Raw genomic sequence first — 26,229 nt, 5'->3', positions numbered from 1 at the left:
AGTTTTTAAAAAAAAAAAAAAAGGGGGGTTTTTTTTTTTTTTTTAAACAAAATCTCTTATTCCACCACTTGTGGCTAAAAACCACAGAAGCAAAGCCACAAGTACCTATTCTGAGACAACCAGCAGAACCTGATCTACTTCCAATCACCAAGAAAACACACTGCACTTTCGATGAAGCTGTGATTTCCTCCTCTCACCCCTATTCATCACCCAGCAACAGGCAAGAGGATGCCAGCCAACTCACTTGGAGCACAGCTGGTTTTCCTAAGAAACAGGGTCCTGCCTCCAGTCACCCAGGAAAGAAAACAAGCAGAGCAAGCTTGGGTCCTGTCCAAGCCTGGCACTCCTGCACCTGGTAACACATCTGCCATGCCACCAGGTTGATTCCACTGGGAAGACAGATTTAAATTATACATACCCTAATCCCTATATCGATTATTTATGAAACCTGTGAACCATTTCTTATGCTTTGTGTCTGCATATGGAAAGGAAATAATAAACAGTCTAACAAGTCTACAGAATCCAGTGACAAATTTCTCATAGACCTTCCAGAACACAGCCCACTCCAGCCTACACATCAGTAAATGGAAAAGAAAATCTTCTACTGCCCCTCCCTTGGAAAAAATAGACTTCAGAAAAAAATCACACTCCTCTGGGGCATATTTGCAGTGAGAGATTAATGAATTACCTATCTCCTAGAGAAGTAATAAAAATGCAAAATTAATTAAATGTTTCAGCATTTAGAACAATTGTAAAAAGGAAAGCAGCAGCCAGAGGAGAAAAAGAAACCTACCTGACTTCTGAGATCACATTGGCAGAGCTTAGAAATGATGCATTAAAAGTAAGTGTGGTTTTGACAGCATTTACCTACTTAAAATGTAAGAACTGCCACAACAGAGCAAAACCATTCAGCCTCTTCTGACAGACAAATTTCAGTGCTTCACAGATTCTACTGCCATTTTAAGGCAAAGCCCTCTACCTAAAACAATTAAAAATATAGGCTCCACCTAATTTTTTCTCTTCCATTTGATAAGTGTTAACCCAGATAAACCAGGTTAACCCAACTGTATTAAACCCTTCTGCGCTTTCTTACTTCACACTTGCTTCAGCAAGTGCTTGAGCATTTTGCTGTGTAAAGCCTGGACAGACACACACGCTTAAACCCGTGCCAAAACACCAGGTAGATTCTTGGTCTTTGCTTTCCTCTTCTTCCCCATGCTAGTTGTAGTTCCCTCACACTTTACTCTTCCAAGCACAGTGGACTCTCCAATAGTAATGATCCCATTAAACAGGAAAAACTGACAAAGATGAGACTCAATTTCTGATAATTTATGTAACGGAGAAAATGGAGAAGATATATAGAAGCGTTTACATACTTAATTATGAGTTTGGAGAATATCTCACTCTTTAACACTTTCTCCCTTACACCTTGTCTCCTACTGTTCTTTATTAGACTCTCCTCCCACAGACAACACCCATATTCCACTTAAATGAGAAAGCCGATTCTGTTTGCATTTGGATCTCTAAAAGCAAAACATTATTTCCTATCACCCCTTTGCTATTCACACAGGTTTTATGTGCATAGTCTGCTGCAATCTTTACTCTGTAAATTCCATAAAAGACTACTGTTTACCCGTAAAGGGATAGTTATATTTCCATTTATGCAGATTTTGTATTTTAAAAAAATAAACACTGTGGATATGCTGTGATTATTCCACTGTAAAATCATAGAATGGTTTGGGTTGGAAGCGACCTCAAAGACCATCTAGTTCCAACCCCCCTGCCATGGGCAGGGACACCTTCCACTAGACCAGGTTGCTCAAAGCCTCATCCAGCCTGGCCTTGGACATTTCCAGGGATGGGGCATCCACAGCTTCTCTGGGCAACCTGTGCCAGTGCCTCACCCCCCTCTCCGGGAAGAACTTCTTCCTGATATCTAATCTAAACCTCCCCACTTTCAATTTAAACCCGTTACCCCTTGTCCTGTCACTACAGGCCCCTGTAAAAAGTCCCCCCCAGCTTCCTTGTAGCCCCTTCAGGTACTGGAAGGTGCTATAAGGTCTCCCCGGAGCCTTCTCTCCTCCAGGCTGAACAAGCCCAACTCTCTCAGCCTGTCCCCACAGCAGAGGGGCTCCAGCCCTCGGAGCATCTTCATGGCCTCCTCTGGACTCGCTCCAACCAGTCAATATCCTTCTTACGCTGAGGGCTCCAGAGTTGGACGCAGTACACCAGCTGAGGTCCTGTGAGAGCAGAGCAGAGGGGCAGAATCCCCTCCCTCGACCTGCTGGCCACGCTTCTCCTGATAGAGGATACGGTTGGCTTCCTGGGCTGCTGAAGCACACTGCCATCCCACGTCCAGCTTTCCATCCACCATTACCCCAAATTAATCTCCTCAGGGCTGCTCTCAATCCATTCTCCACACAGGATTTACTTGTGCTTGGGATGGCAAAAGGATAATAGGAGCTATGCAAGACAATTATGTTATTTTTCAAGTGGTAATTCTTTTCATAACTCTTTTGCATCAACCACACAACACAAATGTACTCTCACATGCACATCCTTCCCATCTCTGCACAACCAGCTGGAAAATGCAAGACTTGACCTTCCTTTTTAAAAATCCTCAATTGAAAGTACATCACTTGTATTTACTTATGCACTTTGTATAAACATTTGAAATGGATCACATTACAGTTCTACTGTCTCCTCAAAGACCATATGGGCCTAATAATTTTGGCTGCCCCAAATTCCCACAGATACCCTGCTGCACAAAACCTGAGATTTATCTAAGACAGGCTTTATCCATCACCAGGTCTCAGCAGAATCTGCCCTGCTGTTCAGTACTAACTGGAACTCAGGCTCTTTCTATGTTGTTCAACAAAAAAAAAAAAAAGGAACGTTTGAATCTCAAAACCATCATAATCCAAATCAAATTTCCCTAATACCTCATGGGTTCTTATTTTAATTTGCCAGACACATTAATTGGCAGCCACAGTGCAGCAGCATGTTTAATCTATTTTTACAGATTTTAAGATACAGAACATCTTTGACTTACAAATTAGTTTGGGCCTCCTGAGTCTGTCTCTCTGCCTTATCCTGACAGCTGATATCAAATGGGACATTCAAATGAACTGTATCAAAAATTGGAGGTCATTTTGCTAGGGATATCCCTTAACTTGAAAACAGCATCCATTCTCCCAGACCTACAGCTGAATATTCTGTGTAAGCAACAAGGCTTATCTCAACCTTTTTCCTAGATGTTTGCTTAGATGCTGAGTCCATGAGACAAGTTGGTTTTATTACTTTCTGCTCCACAGCAGAACACAGCAAATATGATCCAGGCATAAGGCACACTGAACAGGAAATCCTTCCTTGTTTGCAAAATAACAACAAGGAACTTGCAGCTTTCTGATATTTCGCAGAACCACAGGATGTTTGAGGTTGGAAGGGAACTCAGAGTAATTTGGTGTGAAGCCCTGCTCAAGCAGAGACACCTAGAGCAGGCTGCACTGGACCATGTCCAGGCAGCTTTTGAGTATCTCTAAGGATAGAGATTCTACAACCACCCTTGGCAGTGTGTGCCAGTACTCAGTCATCCTTACAGTAAAAACGCTTTTCCTGATGTTCAGAGAGAACCTCCTGTGTTTCAGTTTGTGCTCATTGCCTCTTGTCCTGCCACCAGGCACCACTGAGAAAAGCATGGCTCTGTCTTCTTTATACCTTCCCTTGAGATACCTATACACATCGATGAAATCCCACCTGAGCCACCGCCTTCTCCAGCCTAACAGTCACAGCTTTCTCAACCTTTCCTCATGGGAAGAATGCACCTTAGTCATCTCCATTGCCCTTCACTGGACTCTCACCAGTAGCTCCATTCCTCTCATACTGGGGAGCTCAGAACTCAACCCTGTATTCCACCTGTACCTTCTACTAAGCACTGGTGAGACTAAGGATCACTTCCCTTGATCTGCTGAGATCACTCCTAAAGCAGCCCAGAATACCATTAGCCGCCTTTGCCACAAGTGCATATTGCTGGCCCACCATCAACTGGGTGCCCACCAGGACCCCTGGGTCCTTTGCAACGAAGCTGAAATTTACTCTTCATATTATGCCATCGGTTTTCCCAAATAACTCTTGGTTTCTTGAACATTCACTCATTATCTATTTCATGTGCTCAGTCTTTAGACCTGAGAAGCATTGGTGGGTTTGCTTTTACCACATAGTGTTTACTTTCATCTAGGATAGAAAAAGAATTATTGGAATCAAGTTTCTGTTCTGAATACCTGGATTTATAGCTCTGAAATTTATTGCTTTCCAACATGTATTTCTAATTTATTTCTTCAATAACCCTAGCTAGCCTGTTTGAAAATATGTCAATCATAAGAGTGGCAAAGCAGGAAGACAAAAGGTATGCCAACATAGAGCAAAATATTTCTTTGACTGAGTAGTTAAAGACAAACTACACTGCCCAAGTTGACATATTATATTAAACAGGGGGTTTTGTTTGGGTTTTGGGGGTTGGAGAAAGTTGGTTGGGCTGCTTTGAGGCAGATTTTTGAGTTGATTTTTTGGTTGTTGTTTTTTTTAATTGGGGACACAGGTGTTTTCATAATATGACATGTTTGCATAAATAGGATGAATTAGATGATACCGACATATAGCAGTACCGTGGTACAAGTGCTTTCAAGTGCCTATTCACCCCTTTAAAAAAAAGGACATCAGGCTCTTGAATAATTTAGCAAGTTTGTACAGTGGAGTTGCTGACAATCAAGATATTGCCAAGGTGGAGGCTGTCTCCACCTTTGATGCAGCTGCAGCCAACACCATACCACTTCTCTGGGGGACTAGTTTCCTGTTTTGATGAGCTCTATCTGGAGATAACTGCTTGTGGCAGAGTTTTTTACCAGGATCTTCATGATTAAAACCGAAGGATGGAAAAGTCTTATCCCAACTGTTTCCAGGGATGGTGCCCAGCACTTAACTTCAGACCTGACTGTTGCTATGGATTTGCCTGGAAAGCTGGACTCCTGTCTGAACCTGGTCACAATTACCCGACATGCCCTGCTCACCCTTCTCGGGTACTGTGGAAATGTGCCTTTGCTGGCAAGGCCACTGCCCTGTGCCTACCATGCTGCCACCTGAGCTCCCGTTTCCCATTGTCACTGGACTTTACTGTCCCATCTCCAGGTTGAAGGACACACGGCATAACAACAAAAAAATGTAGAACTTTGAAAGTAGAAAAAAGCCAGATACTCACACAGTGAATGAATCGGGGGGAGCTGAGACTCTTCTCAGGTCAGCAGACTGCACTTTATGGATACTACAGGCAGCAGGAAATGAGTGGCCAGGAGAAAGGCAGCACACAGTGTGGACAGACAAGGAAAAAGGCAGCAGGGAGCAGGTGAGGGGACAGGAGAGAGATAGAGAAAGAGTGGAAGAGAAGAAAGAAGGAGAAAGACATACAACATTTAAACAGAAACAAAAGGAACGTGTCACAAAATTTTAATGAAGAGACATGCAGAGCTCCAAGCTCACACCAGCAAGCCAAGAAGAACAGAAGACATGCAGATGGGGAAAATCACTGCTACATGGCACACAGGAGCTTTCTAAAGACATGAGTGAGGAGGACCAATGACAAGCTAGGCACATGGCTATACGAGGAAGACAAGAAACCCCAGAGGATTTGTTCCACAAGCACTGAAAAATTTCAAGGCAACAGACTCTGGAAGCATGTCCAGAAATGCAAACAAACATTAAAGCCAAGATCTGAATGGATGGAATTTTCTCCAGAAGTTAACCAACTTCAGTTAACATTTAAAGAAGAAAAAAAAAAAAGAAAAAAGAAAAACCCACCACCAAACAAAAAACAAACCCATACAAACAAAAAACCAAACAGCCCCTTACTGGAGATTTTGTATCCACAGTGACAAATTGCTGTCTCCATTCTTCCTTCATGGATCTTAGGGAAACATGCGTTTTATATATAGTGACTCAAGACTGACTCTCTTCTAGTATTTATACTCAAATGGTCCCTTTGTTTCTTGCAAGCGTATGGACTATGTTTCATCTATAAACTCCTCCCTCTTCTTTCTCTTCCATTATGCAGAACATTCCTCCTCAACACAAGCTAAAAGCCAGTGAAAGCAAAATACCATCATGTGAGTTTCAGAAATTGGTCACTAACTAAACCTTACTGAGCAGCATACTAAACAGTAATTTCTAATCCAAAAATGATTCCTGGAAAGATTGAACCACAGCATCTTTTTAATGGACATACATTTTGGTGATAGCTCACAAGAACAACATTCTTGGTTTGACCAGAGGAAACCAAGCTATGTGTTGGCTCTTTCACATGCTACCATGACCAATAGTGGACAATAGGAATGAGAACTTAGCCAGTAGTCTTTTAAGGGAAGGAGAATAAGAACATTCACTCTTTTGCAGAAAAACGGAGTCTGCTGACCTGCCTATAGCAAAAATTTCCTTTTGCTGGTAGCAACAGAAAAGACATAAGAAGAAATGAAACACACCTTTTCCCCTCCACAACCCCACTATTTGTCTTGTTTCTATCCATAACCAAGTCTGAACAGCATCACCTTAGCCTGTATATTCCTTGCACCTAAAAAGTTGCTTCTGGCTTGAAACTTGTTGCTTATATCCATTGTAGAGCAATGCATTGTAGGGTAAGGAAGAAATTATGCCTGCCTTTTACACTGGGACAGCCTCCATTATAAACACATTAGAAGCACTGTAATGGTAATTACCAAATAACTTTCCTGCACTATGCTTCAACTCAGAATTCTGAAGTTATCAAGAGTACAAACTATGAACAAGTCAAGAGTACTCATCTCTGTGTGATCTGTATGTCACATCAAAAAAGCTTAACTTTCCAAAAGGAAATATTAAAAGAAAGTAGAATGTTTGATGAACAATTGCAGCAACTAGTCTGTGAATAATTTGGGACAATTAATTCAGCCAGCTATTGCAAAAAGCAGCACATTATATTTATTTGTTCTCTAATAGCTTAGATGAAACTTTTTGTGCTGCTGCTGTGAATAAGGAAGGGAGGCTCCTTCAGTCCATGTAGCTGCACAGAAACACTAGATTTTTGTTCCTTAATCTGATTCCATGGCCAACGTGTTTTTTTGTTTTGTGGTTTGGGGATTTTTGTTTGTTTTGGTTTGGTTTTGGTGGGTTTTGTTGTTGTTGTTTGGTTTGGTTGTTGGGTCTTTTGTTGTTGTCGTCGCTGCTGTGAATAAGGAAGGGAGGCTCCTTCAGTCCATGTAGCTGCACAGAAACACTAGATTTTTGTTCCTTAATCTGATTCCATGGCCAACGTGTTTTTTTGTTTTGTGGTTTGGGGATTTTTGTTTGTTTTGGTTTGGTTTTGGTGGGTTTTGTTGTTGTTGTTTGGTTTGGTTGTTGGGTCTTTTGTTGTTGTCATTTTGGGGTTTTTTTGGGAGTTTTTTTTGGGGGGGTTTTTTGGGGTTTTTTTTTTTTTAATTTAAAGACTAGAAAAGACCAGGAACATTTGCATTGTCAAAAGTGCTGCTGCATTTTCCCCACACCTTGAAAAAAGGCAAATTATTCAGTAACAGATAAAACAAGGACACTCAACATATAGCAGTTACCACCTTGAAGGTCTGTGTAAAACCACGACGCACTTTATGTGTAATCAGAAGCTGTTGGAAGCACAATTATGGGAAGATGGAGGGAAAACACCAGTCAAAAAAGGTCAGATCCCTTTTTCTCATATACAGGTGTCCTCTCAGTGTCTACAGGTTTTGAAAGAGAATGGTTGCCACCAGGAAGATGGGCAACTCTTACAGTCAGAAGAGAACCATGTTTCTAAAGCCCTCCCACTCTCAAGTGAGAGAAGCACGCAATCTTTGTTCTTCTCACGCAGCTACATTACATATAGGCTCTTCAATTTCAAAATACTACTCCATGAAAACCCAAGTGCATCCACAAGGCAAAAAACCACCTCGCTAGCCTCTCTAAACCCCTCCTCCTTAAAACCTCCAGAAAAAATGTGAAATGGGTAAGAAAACAGGAACACAGTGTAAGACTTCTTCAAATTAAGTCTTTTTCTACTTATGACACTGGACTAGCTAAAACTCTAAAGAGCATTCCTACTCTCCTTATCTAGCATCATCAAAGCCGACAATAATAGCAACTCTACATTATTGTGACACAAGATAATTTTCAATCACTTTCCTAGCAAGGAACTCAAGAACAGCTGTCTAATAATTAGGGATAGCTCCAGACCCACTTATCTATCTCACACATCTAACATTCAGATAACAGTCATAAGAGAACAATTTATCGTGTTCAAATATAAGGCTTTCTGGGAGATTTCAATAGAATAAGGAGATATATTCCAGATAGCAAGTTAAGAGATATAGATAAACATTTAATTGAAAACCTTCTCTTTTGTGAAATACTGCAAATCAGCATCATATTGAATAAACTTCTTACAATACTAAAATGCTTCCTAGAGTTTAACCTTTAATATGCCATTTACTTTTTATCACTCCAGGAGATTCAACTCCTTACTCTCATTGTCCTTCAACACTTGAGAGCAAAGTACTTCAACAGAGAGAGATAGATATAGAGGTAGATATACACACAGCATTTCTGATACATGAAGCTGAGACTAAAGTTCCTGGCAGATAATTTTCATTTTCCCAAAACACAGGTGTGCAGACAAATACCTCAGCCAAATCAAAGGACTCTGTGTAGAATCCAAAGGACTCCATGTAGTCTACCATAGCACACGTAAGACAAGCTAAACAACAAAGAATATCCTCTTGACAACAGGCATACACTATGAATCTGTATTTCCCTACCACAGTTCAAATTCATATCTCAAAATCCAAACCTAATCCCGCTAAATACCAGAACAAAATACCAGGAATTTTTTTTTCTTTTTTTTTTTTTTTTTTAAGGTTCACATTAGCCTCCCTCAACATAGAAAGAGATGGCCCAGGATTGCTCTCTGCTTGATTCTAGCTTTCACAAACAATTGAGGAGTTGTAGCTGGATGAAATTGGGCATCACTGCCCACAGACAAGAATCTGCTATTCTTCACTACTCAAGAGATGAGTATACCTTATGTATTTTCCAGGCCAAGTGGAATTGCACATTACGGATATGGGTTCTACTGAAACTTAAAACGTAGTCTCAGTAAGAGAACACAGGGTGCTAAATTGAAAAGGAAGATGATGAAAGTAACCAGGGAGGCTTTGATTACATGAACAGATTGACAGACAGCAGATGACAAGAAGCTCTAGAGGGCTGGAGCTAAAGTTGGAAGTGCAGCAGTATCTTGCACTAGATGATACAATTGAAAGACACAGACAACACTTAAGATACTTGAAGGGAAAGGGTGTGCCTGACATGTATTTTTCCAGTTATAGAAGTTAATCTAATGAAAGATATTGCATCTCTTCATGAACCTTGTCGCATCATTACAGCTGCAACAGCAAAATCCCCCACCCACCTCCTCAGAAAAAATTAAAACCTCAGTGCATGGATGTTTCAATTAAATGTGGATCCTTGATAACTTTAGGCCTTTATTATCTTTGAATAAAGGGCAGGCTGGTTTGCTTCACTAAGAATGCTTGATGAAAAGCTGCAAAGGCATTTACTATGTCACTTGTTTTAGCAGAAATAAAGACCTATATAAGAAGTACAATAATCAGCTCTACAAAATAATCTAAATTATTTTGCTGGATGGCCATTTTCCTAAGTCAAAATTTGAATGCTTATTTTCTTCCTATTAAAATATCTCTGCAAAGCTTACCAATAACGTTTAATCATGGAATTATTAGGACTAACAAAGGAATGTTAGTCCTATTTTTTTTCTTCTTCACATGTTCCTGGGTTCCAGTTACCTTAGCTTTCCCCTATGCATCTTTACAATACTCATTTCTGATTTGGGTTTTTATATTGGAGAAGGGCTCCCTACAAAATACAAAACAGCCCTTTTTGGGCCTTCAGCTCCTTCTCCATAAACAGTGCCAGGCAGCATGCTCCCACAACACACCACATGTCCTGAGTAATTCTTGATTATGGCATTTTGTTACAAGGTCTCCAATGGAGCTTAAAAAGCAGATCAATAAAGAAAATATTGAGAAAATAAATCAAAATAACTTCAAGGGCAAATGGCATACATATGCAGAACTGTCAGAAGCCAAGAGGCACACTGCTGAGCCTGCACAAACCTCTCTAAATAGATAACAAAGATACAGCACCCTTCTAAAAGCAAGACAAAGGGTAACCCAGAAGACAAAAGAATAAAAGAAAATCAGGGACGTCTTTGCAATAGGGTGGAAAGGGAATACAAAGGTGTGATTTTGTAATTTTTTACATTTTTTTTTTTTTCTAAATGCGCCACAAGTCCAGTACATGCAAAATCCATGACTGAATACGCTGCCTCAAACAGGCCTCCTGCCATTTGGACATGCACATATCCAACTCACTCATTTAACAAAGGCATAGATGTTCTCCTCTTGCTCTTCTGCACCATGTTGGCTTGGTTCCTTAAGGAGATCCGAATGAGTGAGGGAGCCAATCGACATGGTTCACCATCCACTTGCATGGGAATGGACTTGTATGTTAAAAGTGTCACCTCACGGCACTGATGCAACCTCTCTCCGTGACCACCCACCTGGAGAGCAGCCTGCAAAAAAACCCAAAGACCCAACCAACAAAAAAAACAGGGAAGAGAAAGAAAAGCTACCTCAGAACAGAGTGTTGAGGCAGTTAACCAGTCCAAAAGTTTTACTGACAGCATTCACTACGGTGTTCCATGAATAAGGCACTCTAACAAAGCACAATTAATGTATTTTCACTCAAAAGTTGCAAAGTAGTACTCAAAATTTCACAAATAAAAGTGGTGAGCAACAAGGAGATATTAACCATATACATTGCACATCTTATTGCCTTGGTATAGGTCAACCTGACACACATGCATAAGTGAATACCTGCATTCATTCTTAAAGGTTTCATTTTAGTTTGCTTGGTTTGGTTTTACACTAACAGTAATAATACTAATTATTTGTTCTTTAAAACAAACCTAATCAGGCACATGTGCAATAGAAAAAATTATTTCCCCTTCCTGAACAGAATACAGTCCTTAATGTGAATTAGATCAATTTATAATAATTATCATGAAAGCTTACATAAGCAACTGAACCTCAAGGCTAGACAGGCTGAACAGAGCAAACAAAAGGACCTTGTTAAAAACAATTAAATATTATGCCCAAGAATTCATTTCAAAGAAACAAAAAAAGGAGGGCAGTGAGCAGATCCTTCAAGTTCTAGGCAGACACGTTTTGGTAGAAATGTATTTTTAAATTAGTATGGCTATTAACTTGCATCTATCAGATGCGGGAAAAAAAATCCTATATTAATGCACTGCTAACAGAGAACAGCCTAAACACAAGTCAAGACCTGAATCCTGCTCCATGTGTTTAAAATTATGGATCAACTGATATGATCAATAATATTCATAACAATACTTCTTCTAAAGTAAGTTTCTTCCTTGGTCTCACAGGCCTTCTTGGGTGTGACCAAGTACACCCAGGAGACATACAGAGCAAATTAGTTTTATATCACTATAGTCTAGGGGTACAGTGGTTCCTCAGCCTCACAACCAATATAGACTGGTAGATCCTCAATTCTGAACTAGGCTTCCTTTAAAGAGAAACAGAGGCTCAAAAGGCCCTACTTGTAAAATTCAGTCCCAGCTAAAACTATTGAGATCACTCTCTCCACTGTGAGTGGCTGAAGCCATAATAGTGCCAAACCCAAAAAAGCTTCCGACTGAAAACTGGCAGTTGGTACATGCTAAATATACTTTTGAGAGCATTTTCACAAACATAGCCTAAAATCTTCAGGGGTGAAGTAATGAAGGTTCATTCCATAAGATCTACTAGGCTAACAAGCAAAATTTTTCTTACTTGGGGGTTATTTCCCTAACCCACTAGATTCATTTAAAAAAGAGAGGCCAAAAGACAACCCTTAACCCAGACAGGCTTCTAAAGAAATAATTGCTGATCAAGACAACCTTTTACTTGTGCTTACTTTGAAGATTAGATTTGTCTGAATTTCTCTTTGAGGAAGCAAACACCGTTATCATGGGTATTCACTGAAAGTGATATGGGCTGAGGGCAGGTCACACAACAATGAAGTGTGTGAGTTTAGTGAAAACAGGCTTATCCATGTTAGTTTTAACCTGGGGCACACAAAACAGTGGGAACAAAGGCCTAAGGCTATGGACTTAAGCAAGATCTATACAAACCTGCCAGGAAGCCCAGATATGTCCCTTCCCTTGTCCACACTAAATTCAAGCTTCAGGGCCTTACATAGATTAATGCTAGCACCAGGATAAATACCAACTCTGACTGCATTTAATCATCCTCTGAAGAGATTGTCACTGTGTTTGACCACTGTGATAGTAGGACACCAGAGTATTTACAGCGAGATTGCTTGTACGGTAACTCAGCTTTCTTTCACTTTAAGCACAGCATTGACAGAAAGTGTACTGGCAAATTTAAACTGTTGGTTGCATTTTCCTTCCCCAGCAGAATAAAAGGAAATAATATTTCTAGCACAAACATTATATTAAGTTTGCACAACATTTTTAGTGGGTGTATGAAAACTACCTGGGCATATAATTTTATACAATATTTCATATTGGTTTCCAGTAGTCAGATTTACAAAAAAAAAATATTGAACTTTCATACCACAGATTGAAATAAATAAAAGCTAAAAAGAAACAGCAGTAATTATTTGACCATAGAACACTCCCACAATAGAAGCATGCCCGCATGCTGTTCTTACTGTAATAATCTTGCCGTTTAACTTGGGAGCACTGCACATGCAAGTTAGCCATGGCACCCACAGGAAGGGGAACACCTGCAATGTACCCACCAGAGAGGCCATGGTGAACCCAATGACTTCAATGTAGCCGTCATCATGGCGCTGAGGCTCAAAGTCTCTATGATCTCCAGGGTTTCCCCAGGGCATCGTGCCAGCACAATACCTACAGAAAGGTGTTAGGAAAGCAAACTTTGAGAAAACAGTTTGCCCTGATGGGTCCTCACTAGTAGACTGTTAGCCTGTTCTGCTGTCCTCCAGAACTATCCAGATATCTATTCCAGGATTCATTTCAGGGACAATTAAAAGTTATGTTGACAAGGACTGGACAAAAGGGAAAACCTGCCTCTTATTTCCAAGGTGGCACAACATCCATAAATGTATCCATCATCATCTTTAGCAGGTTCCTCTGTTAGAGGAAAACAGGAAAACATCAGGAAATGTATAACAGAAGCAGCACTTTGTTGTCCCCACTTGCTTGGCTTTCTGAGGACGAGCTCTGAGCCAAAGTGGCTTGGCCCCTTCTGCTAGGCAGGCATGGGGCTGCAGCAGCCACTCCAGCCTCACAACTCCATTTCTCTCTCCCTGCTGTCTCAAGAGCTCTGCCAGCACAAGGAATGCCAAGCCTTGCATAGCTTGAGGAGGCAAGGAGAAATAAGAAACAGGAACAGATGCAGCTGTGGCATCTATCTTCCCTGCCATTAAAGAATGGACATAGAAGTGATCTAAGAGTGATAGAAGGGGAAACTCTGGAGTGGTCACACCAAGTAGAAGCTTGCAGTGAGGGCAGTGCAGGACTCAAAAGATCAAATGCTTGGGACTCTGTGGAGCAAAGTAATAGGTTGTCTAAAGCAGCAGTTTCCTAAGGGGAGTGCACAAGAAAAATCCATAATTGACAAGGCGTGTTGAAGCCATTATTTGTACTTCTAATAAATAAGAGAAAATTTAAATTGTGTTTCATTTTGATCACATCTCTAAATTTCTATTTTTGTGTATGTTTTATAATGTATGTAATACACTAGTAAGGTAGTACATGTATATAATTTATAAATAAATATACATACAAGGGGAGATGCTAAAAAAATTGTTTCCTCAGAGACATACAATCACCAACAGTTTGGAGACCAGCTTTTAAGAATACAGCTACATTTCTATTTGGGACACCTTCTAACATGTTAAAAAACAAGACTACTTTCAATGGTTTTAGTGTTCCTTTACAAGAAAAACATGTATATTCTCCCCCCTACCTCCCCCTTTCACCCTTTTTTCACATTCAGCTTTTAATTAAGCAAAAGACCAGGCATCTGTGTCTTTACTCTCTTGTTTTCAGGTTAGGTGCACAACTTTTGAAAGGATGTTCACTCATGATTTCTACTATCTCTGTATCAGGATATTCAACTATGTAAAGGATGCGTTTTTGCTGCACCCTGAACACTGATCCCACTCTGTATTTCTCAACACTCATCACCACCTAAGGTCTCAAGAGGGCAGCACAGTGGCAATACAAGTCCTGCACATTCACCCAGCCTAGGACACATTGTAAGTACCTTTTTAAAAAAAATATTTTTTTTTCTTTTATAACTCCAAGCATCTGTCTTGAGCTTACCTGGGTATGTTTAAAAACACTATACACTGGAACTTCAGCTCCTGGATCTTTGGAGTCAGGTCTGTACCATCACACTACAAAGCCAAAGTGACAGAGCACAGAGAAATTGCTGAATGGAGCCACAGACAAGAGAAGTGCTGCTGCTTTGTAACAACTTTCCCAAGACTTTCCTTGGAATGTGTTGCAAATGTCATGCTCAAAACTGAAAAGTAACAGAGCCATTAAACTCTCACCTCGCTCCCTCTCCACCTCCCCTCCTCCCATAATACTATGACACAATTTCTTATACTTACCACAACTTTAACATGCTTGGATAAATCTCTTGAGCTTCTTTGCAGAAAGTCTGTAAAGGCTGCCTGCAACAAATAAGTGCAGGAATTGTCACCAGTGCTTCCTCTTTCCTTATCCCACCAGAGTTAATTACCAAATGCCATCCTTTAGTCAAACATTCTTGCTCTTAGGAGATAGGGGTTTTTTTTCCTTTTTTCCAGTTATGATATTTCTCCTTTTGAGAAATTAACCAAAGAAGTTACTTGGGCCCCCAAGGATTTAAAGGCAAATTCTTGCTCACATATTTGTTTCCATGTTTAAGGCATGTGGGTATGGTGGAAGTCATCATCCAGAAATGTCACACATTATCAAATTAGGGTTTGTCCCTTAATAACGGTATTTTAAAATAAAGTGTTGTTCATGCACCTCCTGAATGCAGAAAGCAGGTAATTTAATTTTTGTATTCACACATGAAAAAGAAACACTCCAAACAGCTGATCTCTGATCTCCACTCCCCATAACCCTACATCCAAGACTACGCCTCAAAGCCACAGTGATAGGGGCCGGCACTTGGGGATTTTCTCTAGGAAGGGCAATATCAGTGTGCTGCCCTAACCCTGACAAAAGCAGAGCAGTTTGAGAAGCTCACGAGCCAGAAGCAGGGGGACTAAACATGGCCAGTATTATGTTCAAAGGGTACCATTTCTCTCACCCCCTAAGTGCTGTAAAACAGCGCTTCAGGCACTTCCCAACAGACATACATGTGCAGCATTGCCAGAAGCAGTACATGTGCACGCCAAATTGCAACAAGCAAAATGAACTGACATGAGCAAGTGAGAGGGAAGGTACTTCAGCAAACATTCAAACAACTAAGTCAGCATCAGGCTGTAAGATGAATCACAACTCACCCCTGCATAAAACATTTTATTTCTAAATCGGCTGTTGAATTTCTCTGGATTTGCTTCTGTGAAAGGATAAAAGGAAAAATATGAACACCCTAATAAAACAAGTAGACTCCACTGTATCTTCACATTCCCTTCTAGCACTACAGTGCTTTTAGCATGCATCACTCAGTGAAAATATTAACATAAACTTATTTTTCTTGTGCGAGTTCCCCATCTGTGCCATTATCTGCTATTAAATTTCAAACTTTGATATTAAATTGTTCCCCTTTCCTGTAGAGTGAAAATAGATAGAAAAATGAGCAAAGATGTAACAAGAACACTACCAGTTCATTTATCACCTCTCAGACTCTTCATCTCAAGATCCCTCAGTACCATTTGTGATACTTCTGTTTCTATCAATGCAGAACAGACCTCTAAGAATTATTAACAGACCTCAAGACACACTAACCCATGCTTTGAAGCAGGAGTAAAGCACTACTAAATTACAAAATGAAACAGACCCTTAAATTGTGATGTGTTACAAAGAGGGTATCTAGAACGTACTGAGGAATAGACATCTCTACTCAATATTCCTGCAGAAAAAGAAAAGTGGTTACTCTAAAACTTATTTAGAGAGATGTTTCATTTTGATTAGCTTCCAAGTGATGGAGAATTTTAATAGTTCAGCAGTAAGGCCCATCTAGTGGTTAATTATTCTCACTGTTAAAATAAACGTGAGCTTTTTTCCTATCTTGAACTTTTCAGATTTCAGCTGTCAACTGCTAAATCTCATTACACTTCTCTGTCAGATTAAAGAGCCCCCAAATATCAGATATCTTCTCTTTGAGTAAATACTTACAGGCAGTGATTAAATCGCCTCTTAACCTTCTTTCCAATAAGCTAAATGGAGCTCTTTTAATCTCTCTGTATAAGGCATATTTCCCAGAACACAGGTCATCCTTGTGCCTCCCTGGGAACTGCTTTCCTAGCCTGTGACATCCAGGGATTTCAGAAGCAGCCCTTCTGACACTGTATTCAGTGGTAGTACCAACCACCTATCCTTGCTCAGTAATTCTCTAGTCAAAACATCCAAGTATCAAGATAGGCCTTCTAGCTAAAGCATCACACTGGCGTGCACACTTCCAAATTACTTCTTCTCAAATGAACAATTGAAACAATACTTCTAGTTCTCTTTGAAGTCACTACATCTCACAATATAAGGCTCCATTTTGTAAGAATGACCTACTTAGCTAATGTATCATCCATTTGTTGTGTTGCAGGCGAGCCTAGAACACAGTCAGGGCTACCTCTTCAAACAATGAATTTAACTGCATAGGTAAGTCATCTCACTAAGCTGACAGCTCTTCACAGGGTCTCAACGCCCCATGTCAAGAAGCAGGAGACTCGTGAAGGCTCAGTGCCTGTGCTGTATGTTCTACGATATGCTTATCCCTGATGGCTCTGGGCACCAGCCACAAAGGCACTGACTCTTACATGGACAAATGCTGACTGGAACCAAAGCCCCACTTTAGAACGGGTCAGGGACTCAGCATATACTTAACTGCTTCAACATACTGAACTGCTCTTGCTTCTGACATAGCAGATGAGCACGCAAAGGGAGGAAGGACTCTTTCTGCGATGTGGAATAGAGCCTAAAATTGATTAGAGTGCAACTTGGATTGTATAAGAAAATCACTGACTGCATATCCAAGGCTCATTCAACCATCACAATTCTCAAGTCATCAAGGGAGTAGGAAGTAGAATGTGTTAGACACTCTGTGTGTAGTGAGGGGAGGGGGTCCTGCAAATGAACAGTCCTGTAGAGCTGAGGGATCAAAACAGCATGTGAACAGGGATAAAGTAAATTGCATCTCCCGTTTTCCACCAAAGCATAAGGATAACAAGGGAGGAAACTGGAAAGAGTTGTTACCCAGAACACTTCCTGAAGCAGCAGAGTTAAATACGTTAGGCTTGGAGCCAAGCCTTAAGGCTCAATCTGATTATTCACAAGAAAAGTGTAGAGGTGGCCATGGAAAAGGTCATTTTCATGTACAGATTCCTCTGAGACATTGCAATCACTGCTTCAAAAACATAACAATTGACCAATCGGTATAGCACGAAGTACACCAATAAGTTGAGAGTTCAAATCAATTTATTTGGAGGTAGGTGTTTGGTTTAATACTATGTGTGATTACAATACCTCCACATAAGCAACTGCATTCAATCACTTATCTTAATGTACCAAGCACTACAGCCATGAAAGTGCTTTAAGTTTTGCTGAAGTTCTCCTAAGAGTTTCTCTGGGTTGTCATCAATGGCAAACGAGGTCAGAATCCATTTTGCACTGCTTCATTCATAGAATTACAGAATGGTTTGGGTTGGAAGGGACCTTAAAGACCATCTAGTTCCAACCCCCCTGCCATGGGCAGGGACACCCTCCACGAGACGAGGTTGCTCAAAGCCTCGTCCAGCCTGACTTTAAAATTCATAGAATTCATAGAATAGTTACGGTTATAAGGGACCTTTAAAGGTCATCTAGTCTAACCTCCTGGCAGGGAGCAGTGACTTCAACTAGATCAGGTTGCTCAGAGCCCTGTCTGACATGACCTTGAATGCTTTCCAGGGATGGGGCATTTACCCCCTGTGCAACCTGTTCCAATGTTTCACCACCCTCATCAAAAATATTCTTCCTTCAATGTAGTCCAAATCTATGCTCGTTTCATTTAAAACCATTGCCCCTTGTCCTGTTGCAACAGGACCTACTAAAATGTCTGTCCCCATCTTATAAGCCCCCGTTAAGTCTTGAAAAACTACAGTATGGTGTCCTCAGTCTTCTCCAGGCTAAAAAACCCCAATTCCACATGAAATAACAAGAAAACCGACACACCAGCAACACCGCCAAGGCTATAAAAGCTTTTCTTTCCTAGAATACATAGGATTCATTTTGTATATTTTATGTTTTGAGAGTGTAAGGAAAACACCAGCAGTAAGTACTAGTAAGAGCAGGCACTTGTGCTATGAAAAGCTCTCCTGGCCACACATACCCACTCACAGACACACAGCTTGCTCTGCCAAGTATTTTTTCACCCATGTTAATTTTTAAAACACTGCCATCTCTGGAATAACATCCATTCTTTATAGGGCTTCATAACTTCATTATTAAGTAATGCTTCCATTAAGTGAGAAAGTAGCCATGCATTTCATCTATACTGTATATTCAGAGTCACATTAGCAATGCATAGTGATATGCATTCATAAAAAAAATGCATACAGCTGTCATCATTTCATTCCTGTGCCCTTTTGTGGCCCCTCATTATTATTCCTAGAGCTTGAAGCAGTCTTAAACATTATAAAATATGCATTAGCTCATTCCATCATGTATCCTGCTCTTTATTTAGCATGGCATTAGAGTGCTATCTTTTCATCTTGAAAAGACACTCTGATAGTATGAAAGCAAAGATAAGGGAGGCTATGATTCAAAAAAACTCAAAAAACCCTGAAAATGAAGCTGAAACGACCAAAAGCTGAACACAGACAATTGAACAGGGTTTGTTTATGCAAGTATGCTTGCCTAAATCATAAACAGAGCAGTTTACATCAGTCCAAAGCCCACCATTAAGCTACATTTGGACCTGTATGAGGTAGAATAACTGCCATCAGCAAGTAGACAAATAAGATGCTACAACAGCTCAAATTCCTGACGGTTTTGTGGACATTAAAACCTTTCACTTGCACAGGGACACTCTGGGTCTGCACCAAGTCAAATGTTGTTAGGCTACACCCATCCACGGGTAACAGCTGTTCAGTTTGAGAACAATTATCCTCCTGCTACTCTGCTACTTCCAGTCTTGCAGCTTTTCTCCTCCCTCTACCTCCACACTTGCACCTGACTTACATTTGCTTTTCTTTCTGCTTATTCCGTGTCTCCTTTAGAAGACTGGAAACTTTGAAAAGTTCCCCTTTCAGTCCTTCCTCGAGTGAATGTCACTTTTCTTTGTACTCTTTTTTTCATTTTTAAATCATGAAGTCCCTTAGAAACTCCTGATACCTACAAGTTGGAAGGAAGTTCTTGTATCTTCATGGTTTTATGTTCTTATAAATCAGAAGGAAAGCTGGAACAGCATGTTAAATCCAATTCCATTTGTAATTCATAAAATAATCACCCATTCCCAAGGCTGGTTCCTATTACCTCTAGATTCATGGAATTCCAGTGTAACATGTGCATCAAATCCAAGGCTGAAGTAATTATTGAAGACACTGAGAGGAAGCTGTAATTGGATAATAAAAAGACTTATAAAAATAACATGAATGAAATATGCCATGACACACTAGGAATTAACCACTTCAAACCTGGCATCTCATTAAAACCTACGAAGGAGAAAGTGGAACATATCAGGGAAATGTATACAGAAGGTTGCTCTGAAGGTTAGTAATGGCATGTGGAAGATGATCAAATACAAAATCCGAAACAACACAAACATCTACAATGCTTTAGGATCATATATGTATCTTTGTAAACACATCAAAGGGCTCCCTATGTTGTCATTGAGGTTCTCCATGATGCTGCTCCACCTAACATCTCAATAGAAAGGTTTTCCGAAATGCTGGCACTTCAAGCTCAGAATGGGGGATGAAACTCAAGCTGTGTTCTTCCTGTTTCATATGTAACTAGGAGCAATGCAGGTCCCAGACAAGAAGCCTTAATTCTACTGAGGATGCATGAGGCAGGGAAGTATACAACTGGCCTCTTCACCATCACACACGCCCAGCAGGGCTGTAGAGACAGAACAGTAGCACCTGATAGGCAAGCTAAAATTATAACTGAGAAAAAAATTGTTCTGTGAGCCATTTTCATGATTGTAACACTTACAATACCTCCAGTCCAAATGACACATTACCATAAAATGTGATTCTCTTAGACAAAAATTTTCCCATTAGCCAGCTATCAAGATACATTAATGGAGTTTACACAGAGATCTACACACGAAAGTTAAATACATATAAATACACTACACCTTGCTGTAAATTAGGAAACAGATTATATCCATTAGCAAAATCCTAAGGAATAAAATTCTACATCCTGTTTTTAATTTAGTCTAATTTAGACTAAATGACTACTGAATGGTAGTCATAGGCCTCTTACCCCAGCTTAACTGAAGAAAAAAATAAACCAACAATGACCTTTCAGATAAAGTGCTAGGCATTCTTTCCCAGGATTTAGTTCATCAGATAATTGCTCAACACCTGGCAGTTACAGACAAGAAATAAATGGATAGTATGTGTTATGTTTCACACACCTGTGGAAGTACTGACACATGAAAAGAGCAAAAGGAAGAGATTCAACTAGAGAATTAAAAAGTTTTAGAGCTTCCCACCCATGCAGCTTATTTGCTCTTAAGCATCCTATAGTCTCCGTGGGAAAAAGAAGGTTCTAACCTTACGTGCCCCATCCTCCAGCTCATCCTGTGGCAAATCAGGGTTGCGTTCAACCTGGAGATTCCAGCGATCCAGCTGGACAATGGTTCCATCTTCTACATGACACAGGATCTTGGACACTGGCTCATCTGTGTAACCCTGACACAGAGGAATGTTACCAGTTTATTAGCCACGGGTAGTGAAAGCAGAGCAAGCCCTTCACCAGTTACCTGGGAGATGTCCCTCCTTTCACACAGGCCTAAAACACCAGATCAGGTGTTTCTGACATCAAAGTATTGCTAAATTTCCATGTATCAAGCATTTTAGCAAGCTATTGCTGAGGTACACAAGTCTGGGCAGGCAAAGTAAGGCCATAAGAAGAGGAATTCAAAAGTGTATTTGCCTTGACTGGAATAACTCCAGCGGTGTAGCCATGGATAAATACAGAGAAATAAAATTTAAACTATGATTAAACTAGAAGACTGAATATCCTCCTAATTACTTGGCCTGAAATACCAGACAGATCCATCTATATACACTTTTATAACAACAACTACATTGCTAGTAATTCAAGATCCCAGACTGGAAATTGATCCAAACCATTGTGCCTAACTGAAGCAGACCTTGGACACAGCCCCACCTGCTATTTAAGCCAAAATGAAGTTCTCCCCTACAAAACTAAATCAGAGCAGCAAGTTGATAGACCACTCATAAAAGTACCACAGTCAGTGCTTACCCCACCCCAGTTGAGGGTCCGGGCAAGGTCATTCCCAGTGCCAAGTGGAAGAACTGCCACAGGAGGAGGGGGGCTGAGTTGCAGCTCATCAAGGATGGAGAGGATCCAGCCCACCTGTAAAACGGAAAGTACAGAGAACTGTCTGTCAGGAAGATGAAAAGGAATGGAAAAAAAAAAAAAAAAGGACATATTTTGATCCTATCCCCTTTCCAGAGAAGATCAAGTAAAACAAATGGAAGAACTAAAAATGAGGGTGTCAAATTTAACTCTACAACTGCACCATTTGAGGTTTCACCTTTTGGAGAACAGGTACAGCACTTTTCATGAAGTTCCTGTGCAAGCAGAAGCAAAGGCAAGTAAACACTGGCTGTCTTTAACAGCACACAGAGATACTGAGAAAAGGGAACATGTAAGTTGGTGTTCTTTAAGCAGGAAATCTAACCACATTGCTCTGAAAAACACTATGTGAACATGAGTGAATAATATGGACAACTCAATATTTTTTTTTTTTAATTGCCATTATGCTAAAGGAAACTAAACCTTTGACAACTGTTATGAAAGAAGATGCGAGAAACATTAAAACAGTGTGGTATCTCGGAGCGTGTCCTGAACAGAGGGTCCAAATGAAGTCTAGCTCACAGGTCTCCCATTTTCCAGACAAAAGACCTTAATGCTGAATTATTTCACTCAGTGCAAAGCATTATATATATAAGCTGTATATATATTCTTGTCACATGTGTATACACGCATATAAGAAATAAAAGACTAAAATAAAAGGCAAACTCTCATATACAGGCTTCGGGTTGGAACAATGAATCTGGCTCTTATCGTATGTTATTAGTTATTTCAGAGAGCTATTTATCTTTCCTGTCCCTATTCTGGATGACATAAAACTTTCAAAAAGAAATCTAGCCAGAAGGAACACATTACTGTAAAATATTTTGGTTTTATTACATGATAATTTCCAAGGGAAGAAAAGAATTGTTGCTGAAGATGTTATCAAATCTTTTAGAAGTGAAATTCTTGCTACAAGAAAATAGGACTATTTCTTAAACTATTTCTCACTATTAAAAAAAAAAAAAATAATTACATTCCATAAAAGGGTCTGTGCAGAATTTTTAAATAATTAAGAAAAACAAACATGAGAAAATGAGATATTTTTTCCCCCTGATGCCAGTGTTCAAAGATGCAATCTCTACTGGAAATGTGAGCTTTTAAATAAGACAGAAAAACAAAATCCAGACTGCAACTGGACAGGATTTTCCCTCCCCAACTAATACTACTATGATTTCAAATAAATCCTTAACCCAAACCGGGATGGCACCAGAGGTTCATGAAAGGCACCCAGCATAACATGGGCATTGGGAACAACATTTGGAATTTGAAGGACTGCAGAGGGGTGGCCTGATAAATATAGCAGCCACCACACCATTCAGTATTCTAGGGTATGTCTTTCTCTAAGTCTCTGGATGGATAAATTTATTTTTATATAAATAGCATTTATCAGATAGATGTTTATCATAACCAATTGTCCAATTATTAAAGCATTCCTCTGGGATGTGATTCCATATTAGAGCTCATTGTCTGACAATCTTCCAAATCACAACTCTCACAAACTTGGATGTCACCGAAGGTACTTTGTTCTATCATAGGCACCACGGTAGGACTGAGGATTGTCCACCAGGGATTTTCAGAGATAAGTAATCCTCTACCCATCAAAATATCTATCCTTCAATACTGATAACAAGAGACAGAATAAAGAGTCCCAAAAGCTTCACTGAGGCCAGGACTTCTTAGAGCGTCCTTTGCAATTAGCCCTTCGTCATTGTCACTGACTTAATCCGTAAACCTGTGCCTCAGCCTCCCACTGGCACAGGTACCATTACAATAACTACTACTTTTGTAAGTGCTTTTAACTGATAAACAGCAGTTTCAAATTACTAATTTATAACTACAACACTGCTGTTTAACTTGGGGTCATTTCTAAACCTTCTACATTTGTTTTACAGTCAAGGATGGCACAGATTACCATTTCCCTGTAAACAGAACACTCCTGACTGTTTTCAAAGCAAAGCTTTCCACTCAGCCCTGGGAAGAAACAGCAAGCAGTGATGATGGAAAAGCTACAATAAGTTCCGAGTCACCTCAATAATGCAAGGTAACATCTGGTCTCATTGAATATGCAGTAAGTCCATTTCAGCCAGATTTTTCATTTCTAGATGTAATGGCTTTGGGAGTGACTAGATACTAATTTGCTTCAAACTGAGCAGCAGCAAAGGTAATGGGGAGTGCTGCTTATCCCAGTGAGAAGGTGCTGCCACCTGCCGCTGGCACTGCTCAGCACCAGGAAAACCAGGGATGGGGTCAGGCTCAATGTAGTTGCATTCATTTCTAGTTTAACGATTAGGATGAAATCTGCCCCTTCATTAAAATATTGGTTTCCTCAGACAGAAGAAAAATACTTTCAGAAACAGCTTGAAACTCTTTTTTGCAGCTTTGACTTCCTGTTAAAACAATACCTTGCACATTTCTCAAGGTAAGTTCACAGCTCAGCAATGTTAATATCTTATTTTCCCAGGTACCAGCAAGACAGTAGTCTAATCACTTTTTTCTTCACTCTTGCAGGGGAAGCATTAGTATTAATAACCTCTGTGGCTGGGGTGTTAAAAGAATCCAAAAGAAGCTGAACATAAAGTTCCCTCAGAAATTCAAGCAGAAGTTAAGGGTGGGAGTTGAGCTCACTAAAAAAAGATAAAATACTCCCCATGTCCTAAACGTCTACATATATCTATCCTGGCCACCCACTGCACCTCAACAGCAGTAATACTTTTGCCTTACCATACTTACTGTTGCAGCTATTATCAAGGGCATGTTTGGGGAGCTGATCTCCACAGAGATTAAAGGTGAGTTTTCCAACTGTATTTAAGCACTCAGTGGCACAGACAGAGATTTACAATCTTCCTAAGCACTGGAAAGAGTAATGAGGTTGTAGTACGTCCATTACCACTCATGATCTCCAGGACCTTAACTGCAGAGCCTGTCTGCAACTGACAGTGCCTAAATCCTTTAAAGATCTGACTCTATTCACTTATCCGAGAACACAGAAATTCAGTAGCAAAGAAAGATACTGAACCTGGATCTAGCTAGTAGTATGGCCAATACAATATTCTTCTGCACAGACGCTTTGTAAAGAAAGCAGGGAAACTCACTTTCTTTGGGCACAGAGGACACCCTATTTGACACTACTCAGACACCATGGAGGCAATAGCAGGAAGGAGCAGAAACCAAGGTTTCATGGCTCCCAGACACTGATTTAACCTCTTAGACCCTCAGATCTGTGTAAAGAATGAGAGAAAACCAGCAGAGGTTTTTTTCTTCGTTAAGCTGTACCCCAAATCTTGATGCCTAAAGCTAATAGGACCTTGGACATTAGGAACTGTCCCCATCACTACACTGACCAGGCCACACAGAAAATTAAAACAAAAAAAAAAAAGTAGATTTCACAAGTGTAAGGTACATTATCTGATTCTGCAGGCATTGAAAAGTGGGAAACCCACAACTGCAAGTAATTTACTCTTGGCAATGACCATGGGGCTGCCAGACATCAGCATCACCTACCGTCCCGTCTCCGCCGCAGGCCAGGATCCGCAGGTTTGGCACTTTTCTGTACAGCTCCAGCCTGACCAGGCGAGAGAAAGGCAACAAAGTGGGGGGAGAAGTCAGAACAATGATGCAGGCACTCCTTATGCATTTTGCCAAGTGAAAGTTGAATCACTGCTTATTGCACTCAATAGCATCAGCCCTGACCCAGCCTGAGCCCTGCAGCTCACCTCACTTCACACACACAAAAATCAACTAGGATGCAAAATGACCCCTTCGTCCACGGTTAGGCAGCACCTCCTCAGGAGTATTTTATCTTTCTAAGCATGTTCCCATGCTAAATCTGAAAGGCCAGATTCTCATGCTCCCTCTGGGGACAACAAAATCATTTTTGTCTTACTCTAAAGAGAAAAAAAAAAACCCAACCACACACCACCCCACCAAATATTAAGTTTTATAAACAAAATCTAGTGTTCCTCATCAGGATTTGCTGAGCCATCATTTCTGGGGCATGTAGAACATGACAACTCTTCAACTGGTAACTATTTTCCTTTAACACCAGAGAAGGCAATTACAGCTAACAGACCCCTTTCTCTGCATATCTGACCTAAGATATCAACAGGAGAGCCAAAAAAACATCCGTTAAAGACATGTCCCTTCAGCTGCATGAAAGAGAGGCCTCGTGAAATATCTCCCAGTGGAGGGGATATATTCACACAGGGAGCCTAGTGAGCCAATGACGTATCCCTCCTTTAACTCCACTACACAGCTCTGAACATTAAAGCTTCTTTATGTCATGAGGGGAGTAGCAGTAGTGAAAGAGTTGGATGATCTAG

General features: G+C 40.3%; 1 protein-coding gene across 1 annotated transcript in view; it reads right to left on the bottom strand.

The window, feature by feature from the left end:
• The window catches only part of DGKI (diacylglycerol kinase, iota), a 124,261-nt gene that overhangs the window by 77,023 nt on the left and 21,009 nt on the right, over nucleotides 1-26,229 (bottom strand). The window contains exons 10-18 of the mRNA XM_010156558.1: nucleotides 25,412-25,472; nucleotides 21,794-21,907; nucleotides 21,079-21,216; nucleotides 19,832-19,910; nucleotides 15,667-15,722; nucleotides 14,782-14,844; nucleotides 14,489-14,562; nucleotides 12,937-13,048; nucleotides 10,482-10,681 (exon numbers count right to left, since the gene is read on the bottom strand). Of these exons, the coding sequence (XP_010154860.1) occupies nucleotides 10,482-10,681; nucleotides 12,937-13,048; nucleotides 14,489-14,562; nucleotides 14,782-14,844; nucleotides 15,667-15,722; nucleotides 19,832-19,910; nucleotides 21,079-21,216; nucleotides 21,794-21,907; nucleotides 25,412-25,472 (897 nt within the window). The remainder of the gene's footprint in view (nucleotides 1-10,481; nucleotides 10,682-12,936; nucleotides 13,049-14,488; nucleotides 14,563-14,781; nucleotides 14,845-15,666; nucleotides 15,723-19,831; nucleotides 19,911-21,078; nucleotides 21,217-21,793; nucleotides 21,908-25,411; nucleotides 25,473-26,229) is intronic.

Source organism: Eurypyga helias, unplaced genomic scaffold (genome assembly GCF_000690775.1).
Source record: "Eurypyga helias isolate BGI_N326 unplaced genomic scaffold, ASM69077v1 scaffold11328, whole genome shotgun sequence".
Taxonomy (NCBI): Eukaryota; Metazoa; Chordata; class Aves; order Eurypygiformes; family Eurypygidae; genus Eurypyga; species Eurypyga helias.
This window is presented reverse-complemented; position numbering and strand designations above follow the sequence as displayed.